Source organism: Tupaia chinensis, unplaced genomic scaffold (assembly GCF_000334495.1).
Source record: "Tupaia chinensis unplaced genomic scaffold, TupChi_1.0 Scaffold000604_1, whole genome shotgun sequence".
NCBI classification, from domain to species: Eukaryota; Metazoa; Chordata; class Mammalia; order Scandentia; family Tupaiidae; genus Tupaia; species Tupaia belangeri.
The window spans coordinates 15,718-24,424 of record NW_006160122.1 but is presented as its reverse complement, the minus strand read 5'-3'; the positions used below and the strand labels follow the sequence as shown (position 1 = coordinate 24,424).

Sequence of the window (8,707 nt, the reverse complement as noted above, 5' to 3'; positions counted from 1 at the left end):
TATATATATTTCTTCCAAGAGCAAGAGATAGTATCCTCAACAGGGTCTTAAAGCTTCAGCCAGCCCTGGCCCATGGACACACATGTGTCTGGTGTACTCAGGGAGGTCTACAGACATGAACCTGGAACTCTCCAGGGGGTCGGCCTCACAGAGCATCGGATCTTACTGCTGCACCACCTTCCAGCCCCAAGGAAAGGAAGATGCAGGAGCATGCAGTGATGTTAGATGTGGATATAAGAGGCATGGGTAAGGAGCCAGCAGGTGGTGTGGTGGTTAAGGCAGCTGGGTCCCACATGGTTGACTATGTGGTTCAAATCTTGGAACTGGTGGCTTGAAAAACACTCCAGGTGTGTGTGTGCGTGTGTGCGTGTGTGCACATGCACACACCCAGAGTCCCCAGAGAATGGAGGAGAAAGGATTGCGGCATGGTCATGCGCCACAGGAGCAATTTCTCTTTCCTTCCCCATCTCTCCCTCTCTCTCTCCAGAGAGACTATGCACCCTATAGCAAATTCAAAGAAACCCCCAGCAGCATGGGTAAGGAAAGCAGGCTTGGCTCTGGCCAAGTGAGGTGGGACAAATCCTGTCCCCATCACGCTGAACCATTTCCGTGCTCTGGGAGAGGCACGCAGTAGCTGGAGAAGCGTGCTCAGTGGTGTTGCTGCCCAGGGCTGCTCCCACAGCGGCCAGCTCGGTCCCCTGGCTGTTCTGCAGGGTGGGGCAGGGCTGCGGGGTCATGCAGCCAGGAGTGGTTCCCACACCTCTGAGTTGGGCTTTCAGTGAGTGACCTGTTCAGTGTGTGAATGATATCTGAATAAAGCTATTGCCAAGAAAATGGGGGCAGGCCAGCTTTGGCCCCTGTACCACAATTTACTGACCTCTAGTCTAAATGCCCCAATTAAAAGGCAGAGACTAGGGCCAGCAGGTGGCTTGGAGGTTAAGATGCTAGATCCCACATGGCCAGCTATGTGGTTCAAGTCCTAGACCCCAGGGGCTTAAAAAAAACACTGGGGGGAGGGTAGCAGCAGGTGGCATGGTGATTAAGGGCACTGGACGCTCACATGGCCGACTGTGGCTCAAGTCCTAGACCTGGAAGCTTGCTTTCTCACTCTCTCTCTCTCTTCTCTCACTCTCACTCTTTCTCTCACTCTGTTCCTCTAGTCAAATTTAAATTATTAAATAAGGAGTCTGCCATGAGAGCTGGGAAGTAATACTTTGAGGAATAAGAGAAATGAAGATTTTCTGCTGAGAATTGACCCTGCCTCCACGCCCTGAGTACCATCAAGACAAGCCTAAGTGAACCATAGCCAAACACCCCAATACTACTAGGGTCACCATATTCCTCAATTCCCACTGAACCTGCCACACGAAGGGAGAAAAACGGAATGGCAAAGGGTTTGCAGATCACCTCCTCCAGCACACCTCAGAATGCTCAGACTGAGCTGCTAGAAATTAGGAAGAAATGAATAACCAATCAGATGACTAGAAATCACCGCAGAGGCACAAGAAATACGAAAAACCAAGGAAGTACCTCTCCCCCAAGGGAAAAGAATAACTCCTCTTCATCCACAGACAGTACAATGGAACTCACAGAAATTAGTTTAGAATATTCATAGTGACAAAGCTAACAGAGATGGAAGAGAAAAGAGACAATGAACACCAGAAGAAAAGAGCTGATGATTTCCAGAAGGTGAGGAAGTTCTTGTGAGAGCTGAAAGAAGAAATAGACACCATATGGGACCAGCAGTTGGTGTAATGGCTATGTTGTTGGACTTCCATGTAGTTGACTGTGGTTCGAGTCCCAGATCCGGTGGCTTAAACGTATGCTGGGTACGTGTGCATGTGTGCCCAAGATCCTAAGAGGAGAATGGAAGAGAAGGGATTGCGGCATGGCCATCCTCCCTAGGGGGTGATTTCTCACTTACTCTCTCTCTTTCTGGCAAGCGCATGTGCCCTAGGGCTAAAACCTCTCCAAAAAAAAGGGAAATAGACACCATAAAAAAGAATCAAATGAAACTGTTGGAGATGAAGGCTATAATGCAGGAAGTCAAAACCTCCTCTGAAAGTATTAAAAGCAGACAGGAAACTGAATCTCAGATGTACAAGACAAAATCGCCAGACTAGTAAAATCCACCATGAAGACTGAGAAAATAGCCCCCCCCAAATGAGAATAATATAAGAGAAATACTAGATACCATTAAACATCCAAACATCCGGATAATTGGTATCCCAGAAAGTGAAGAGACTAATAAGGGCACTAATAATCTGTTCCATGAAATCCTGCAATTAAACTTTCCAAACCTAGAGAGGCACTCAAAGATCCAGACCCAAGAAATACAAAGGACCCCAAATAGGATCAACCCAAGATCATCTTCTCCAAGATACATTATAGCCAGAATGACCAAAGCCGCAGACAAAGACAAGATACTAAGATTGGCAAGAGCGAAACGTCAAGTTACCTACGAAGGACATCCCATCAGACTAACAGCAGATCTCTCATCGGAAACAATGCGAGTGAGGAAAGAATGGGAAAATATATTCAAAGTGTTGAGGGAAAAACAGTTTCGACCAAGAACACTATATACATCAAGATTATCCTTCATGTGGGAAGAGCTGACCAGAACATCTTCAGATAAACAAAACCTGAAAGAGTTCACTGACACCAGACCAGTTCTCCAAGAAGTTCTGAAGGGAGTGCTATATGAGGAAAACTAAAGTCAGACACACAGAAATAAGAGTTCAAAACAACTAAGAAAATAGCCAGCCAGCTTAATGGTAGAGATAAGTACAGAGTTGAACGTTATCTTCCAGAATTTAAACGGAAAGAGCAGACCACAACAGAAGATAGATTGAGTGCATGAGTCTGAACTGGTGAAATAGAATTTTATGACTTTTGTCTAAAACATTACTGATCTTCTGTGCTTTATTTTCCAGACTTAAGAAATCTTGTCTTCTCCTGAGTTGTGGATAGGTCCATGTTCCTACTTTTTGAACAGAACCCTAACCTGTTTCCTGGCTTTAAGTCTTAAGCAAAGTTCTCTTAACATTTTAAAATTCGGATTTATTAAAGCTAAAACTGTCTTTTTTTTTCTTTCTTTTTTTTTTCTTTTTGGAGAGGTTTTCACTATAGGGCGCATGTGCTCGCCAGACAGACAGAGAGAGACAGAGAGATAGAAAGCGAGAAATCACCCCCCAGGGGGGATGGCCATGCCGCAATCCCTTCTCCTCCATTCTCCTATCGGGATCTTGGGCACGCACACACACACGCCCAGCGTGAGTTTAAGCCACCGGGTCCAGGACACAAACCATGGTCGACTATGTGGGAGTCCAGCGACATAGCCATTACGCCAACTGCTGGTCTCAAGAATATATAAAGAACTTTTACAAATTATTAGTAGTCAGGAAAACGCAAATTAAGTCCATACGAGATACTACTTTATATCTGCTAGATTCACAAAAGTAATAGAGTGTGATAACACCAAATGTTGAGGAGAATGTAGAACCAGTGTCACCGCCAGACACACTGATGGTAGAGTGTGAAAGTGAAAATCCTTTTGACTTCATCTCATAAAAGTTGAGCGTTCGTATACCAGGAAGTCAGCGATGCCCCTCCTAGGGTTATACCGTCTTCTCGTATCTGTATACCAGGAGACGGGCTCGCAAGTGTTCACGGCAGCACCGCGTGCTATAAAGGGAAACTAGAAGCCACCAGCAGCAAAGCCAGGAGACCAGAATCAGAGACTGGGAAATTCCCTCCAAGGGAGATTATACAGCAGAGGAAAGTCAAAGAACTGCATCTGCACCCCAGGATGACTCTCAGAACAAGTGGTGATCAAGAACCCTGTCCTGGATGACTGCAGACACTTGCTACTATCAGAGACACGTTGTTAACACCTACTTGTGTAAGAAAACTTAGAAACTTGAGAAAATTATAAAATAAAATCCAAGGGGCCGGCAGGTGGCATGGTAGTTAAGGGCGTTGGACTCCCAACATGGCCGACCATGGTTCAAGCCCTCGACCTGGTAGCTTGCTTTCCCACTTTCCCTCTCTCTGGTCAAGTTAAAATAAATAAAGTTAAAAATTAATTTGGGACCAGCAGTTGGCGTAATGGCTATGTTGATGGACTCCCATGTAGTCAATCACAGTTCGAGTCCCAGATCCAGTGGCTTAAATTCACACTGGGCACATGTGCGTGCGTGCCCAGGAGCCCAAGAAGAGAATGGAGGAGAAGGGATTGTGGCGTGACTGTCCCCCCGGGGGGTGATTTCTCACTTTCTGTCTCTCTGTCTTTCTGGCAAGGGCATGAGCCCTATAGCAAAAACCTCTCCAAAAAAAAAAAAAAGATAAAGATGTGTCCCCATGGACGCAGACACAGAGCTATTCAGTGACACACTTACTAGACATGTGGACATACACAGTCTCATAGACTGGCACAGATCATACAGGTCCTCATAAAATGAAACAGGTCTACACAGGCTGATAACCACATCCTCAGGCACACAGAGAAGGGGTAGCACGTGAACACACGCAAAGCGACCCACCTCCTGATTCAAATACATGCCTGCCGGGTCCCTATGTAGGACATGGGGCCATTTCGGAGCTGGGGGTGTTCACGGGGAACTGGACTGGTAGGTTTTGCATAGAGCCCCCCATGTCAGGCTCCCTGAGCACCCACCTGATTCCCGAGATCCCGCTTTCCGTGGGACCAGCTTCTTGACCTATGCAGAAAAGGCAGCAGAATCCAAAGAGGGGCCCTACCTGTCCAGGTCCACCCTCACCACAGGGAGTGCCATGCCCCTCCAGCTGTGTCCTGCTGTAGGAAACAGCGGGAGCCCTGCCCTTTGGTGTCTGTGTACTCACTGGGGGTGGCGGGAGCACGAAGTTGTCTGGAAAAACTCCTCTTCTGCCTTGACACTCTCCTTCCCACCAGCCCTTGTCCTCTGTGGTCTACAGAGAAATGCCTGGAGAGGTGAGCCGGTGCCTCGGTGCCTCGTGCCTCTGTCCCTGTCCGGGCCCTTCCCATCACCTGCGCTGGCCCTCCCTCCGTTCCCTCACACCTTCCTCAGGACTTTCACCAGGTCCCCCTTCCGCAGCGCCAACTCATCTGGGGCCTCGGGCTGGTAGTCAAACAGGACCCTGTAGGTCTCAGGGCGGGAGACTAAGGAGAGGTCATTCCACTGCGGCCAGCCCTCCCCCACCAGTGGCTGGGAGTAGAGGGCTGGGTGCTCACCTGTCTGCAGGTAGTCAGGAGGGCTGTCATAGGTCAGGCTGCTCAGCTAGTGAGGGCCGGGAAGGGAGAAACGAGATCAGCCTTCCACCACCGGAGAGGCACGCCCGGTCGGCCCACTCCGATGCCACTTACCTTGGAAGGCCGCTGGGGGTCAAGGCTGACGGAAGGCGTGTCTAGGTTACCAAGGCCTAGTGGGGGACAGTGAGGTTAGGCAGGGCGCCATTCACAGGGTAGGTCATGGGAGAGGGCCAAGGGGTCGCAGGGTCAGGGGGTGCGGATCCCAGGCTCAGGCCACTGGGAGGGGTCACAGGAGATCGTAGAGTCTGGTCCCAGGGTCGAGGTCTCACTTGGGGGCCCACTGTCCAGCAACTCCACAAAGTTGGACGGGAAGGCTCCCAGCTGCCCGTTCTTCTTCCCCAGCCACCAGCCGTCCTCAATCTGGGGAGGGGAGGACGCAGGGGCATCTGGTTCTGCCCACCGGTCTCTGGAATCCTACACCGGCGGTTCCGCCCCACGACTTCCCCCCTTGGTCGCTTACTCCCTTCCCGTCTCTGAGGCCCTCACCATTCCCTTCGGCCTCAGCCTCCCTGCACCATTGCCCTCACTCCGGACCAAGTCCCCGCTAGCCCTGTCACCTCATCCCCTCACCTCCTTTATCACTTCCACAGTCTCCCCAGCTTGTAGCCTCAGCTCGTCTGCCTGCTGCGGGCTGTAGTTGAAGTTCACTCTGCACCATATTTGGGGGCCCCGAGATTTGGCGGGGTGGCCTGGGGTCGTACAAGAGTGGGGAATCTTAGCTGGGTGCCCCGTCCGCTGAGCAGGAGGAGGAACTGGCCGCGAGCGCACAGGATTGTCACCAGGCCCCGCCCTAGGGCGGGGCATTGTGCCCGAGGACCAATCACGGGCCGCAGAGCGGCCTCACGGCCCCACCCAGAGTCGCTCCCGTCACTCCGGCCCCCGGCCGCTCGCCACCTGCGGTTCTTACCTCGGCGGCGCGCGCAGCGCGGTCTCCGCACCTCCCCGGAGCCCCGCGGTGTGTCTGGACTCTCCTGGAATGGGGGCACCAGGAGGAGGCGCTCAGCTCCCGGGAGGTGCGCGCAGAGCCCCCAGTCCTCCCCTGGGCCGGCCTCCCTGAACTTGGCTCAGCCGGGAAGAGGCCACACTGGTCCCCCGCGCAGCCCGTGCAGGCCCCTCGCGCACCTGTCGCACCACACCCCCGGGCTCCGGCTTCAGCTCGTCGTCCTCGCGGCATCCGGCCAGGAACAGGACCTCTACGGGCACAGGACCCGGCCAGGGCGCGGCTCAGAAAGGCCCAGGCGGGGCCGACTGGTCATGGCGGGCGCGCCCCGAGCGAGTCCCGAGCACCGTGTAGGCAGACTCCGGGAGAGTGTGGGGTCAGGTGGTGTAGGCTCTCTGCATCCCCACACGGTCCCAAGTGGAGTCCACCCCAAACCCACGGCACATACCCATGGCTTCCGCCGCGCCTGAGCCCGGCAGGTCCCGCTGGCGGCAGAGTACTGGGTCGGGTTGGGCTGGGACCAGCTGCGGGATCGTGCAGCGAAGGAGGCGGAGACACGAGCGGATAGGTCGGGCTCCAGGTGCTGGGAGTAGGTGAGGGGGCGGCCCGGCTCAGCGGGTTTGGCCCCTAACCCAGAGGCGAGGACTCCCGCGTCTCTCTGGCCTGCGCAGGGGTCAGAGCTCCCTTTCCCGCCCACTCAAATTCCGAATTCCCAGTTACCTCCCTTCCTGAGCCTAAGCCCGGAGGCTACCACCCACCACCACCAGCACTGAGCCCTCCCGGCCCATCCCCTCCCAGTTTGCCAGCTTTTAGCTGCAGGGCAAGAGGTGGGGATGGGCGCATACCAGGGCGGGGCCCCCCCAGCAGGTAGCAACCGCTCCAAACAGGGCCCTGGGTGGAGGTGGCTGCTTTTGGCCGCGCAGCTCTTGCTGGAACGCTTCAGATCTCTTTCGGCCAAGGCGTATTCCCTACTCCGCCGAACTCACCCCTGCACCCCACCCCGAGGTAAGAGGGACAAAGACCCTGCTATGGAGCGGCCAGATTTCCCGTGGCAGAAGGCGGGATGAAAGTACTTCGTGAGCTCATAAGGTAGCCGCTTGGTCAAGCCCAGAGTTGGTGAATCCCAGAGTCGAAGCCCGCAAGAGCCTGAAGGTTAGGACCCTAAGGCCAGCCCCTGTGGGCTGGGCTAACCCGGAGATTCTCCCTCCTGGGAACACAGAAGGCTGAGCCTTTCAAACATAGCTTTTGACCCCTGACTTCCCACCAAGGGGACCAAAGTCCTTGCCCATGTGCAGCAGGTTAAAAGGCCCTGGTTCTCCTGAGGTGTCCAAAGTGCAGGGTGAAGCAAAACCACTGGGGTGGGATGAGGAGTGGCCAGCTCCGGGAATGCAGAGGCTCCTGCTCCTCCCTGCCAGTGAGGACAGGGCTGAGGAGATGTCCGGGCGTCCCTCCCAAGCCGATTCTCTCAGGCTTCCTGAAACTGTTGTAGGAGGCACCTAACACCCCCGACACGCGGCTCACACACGCACACGCTCGCTCTCAGGGTGACAATGACCAGAGCCTGTTTACATCTGCCACTTCATTTATTTTTTTATTTGCAGGAGGAGTTGAAACAAATTTTAGAGTGTTTTTCATTTTTTTCCCCTAAACATGAATCATTCAAGTAAAACCAACTGAACTATAGAAATGCAGCAAAGTAAGGGGAGAGTAGCTCAACCCAGGAGGCAGGGGTGCGAGGGGAGAGGGGCAGTCTGCATATAACATATGCATAAGTGCCGTATATTCACCTGCTCAGGACCGCCTCCCCAGAAGGCAAGCACGAGGACCCATTTTAAGAGGATGTTTCCCCCCAAACATCTGAGAATGTATCAACTTAAAGCTTAAAGAAAAAGAAAGGAAAAAAAGGAAAAGAACGAAAAAGTAAACCCACAAAAAAACAAAACCCAAATAAACCCCATGAGCCACCCAGCCATAACCACCTTCCTTAATCAATCATAGGAGTTTCTTTTCATTTTATAAAAAGATTAATAAAAAATATTGAAAAAATTTTCTCATCTTATATTTGTAAAGATAATAGAATTCATAAGTTTCTTAGAAAACAGACCAGAAACTGCCCTCCAGTTTCGACCCCGTTGCTGAGGGTCAGGTCAGAAAGCTGGGTTACTGGGGCTGCTGGTGGAGGGTGGGAAGCCCAGCCCAGAACTCAGGAAACACGGAGCGGGTGTGGGCCAGAGCGACTCCACGCGCCACACGGCTACACAGAACAGGGGAACACAGGTGGTCAGAAAAGCCTTGAACTCCTCCTTGACGTACAAAACCGGTTTTTACAAAGATCCAAGCAGTTTGGTCCCAAACTGAGGTGAACACTTCAATGTTTATTCACATGCTTTGTTTTCTCTTTTAAGAATCAAAGTTTCCCAAATTAAATCTTTCTGCTAATATTACTACATATGCCTAAA

The 8,707-nt window shown here is 52.3% G+C and overlaps 1 protein-coding gene across 3 annotated transcripts in view; it reads right to left on the bottom strand.

Annotated features, from left to right (window-relative positions):
• The window catches only part of MNMIP1 (manchette microtubule inner protein 1), a 10,745-nt gene extending 3,902 nt beyond the window's left edge, over positions 1 to 6,843 (bottom strand). The window contains exons 1-10 of one of the 3 annotated variants that reach the window (XM_006158567.3): positions 6,697 to 6,843; positions 6,431 to 6,501; positions 6,216 to 6,279; positions 5,879 to 5,997; positions 5,578 to 5,668; positions 5,363 to 5,418; positions 5,231 to 5,276; positions 5,058 to 5,158; positions 4,861 to 4,947; positions 4,676 to 4,718 (exon numbers count right to left, since the gene is read on the bottom strand). In XM_006158567.3, coding sequence (XP_006158629.2) covers positions 4,676 to 4,718; positions 4,861 to 4,947; positions 5,058 to 5,158; positions 5,231 to 5,276; positions 5,363 to 5,418; positions 5,578 to 5,668; positions 5,879 to 5,997; positions 6,216 to 6,279; positions 6,431 to 6,501; positions 6,697 to 6,700 — 682 coding nt within the window. In that variant the 5' untranslated portion in view covers positions 6,701 to 6,843. Of the gene's footprint in view, positions 1 to 4,675; positions 4,719 to 4,860; positions 4,948 to 5,057; positions 5,159 to 5,230; positions 5,277 to 5,362; positions 5,419 to 5,577; positions 5,669 to 5,878; positions 6,049 to 6,215; positions 6,280 to 6,430; positions 6,502 to 6,696 lie in introns of those variants that run through there. The other 2 variants (XM_027775749.1, XM_006158568.2) reach the window with 2 other exon arrangements.
• Between the last annotated feature and the right edge of the window lie 1,864 nt (positions 6,844 to 8,707).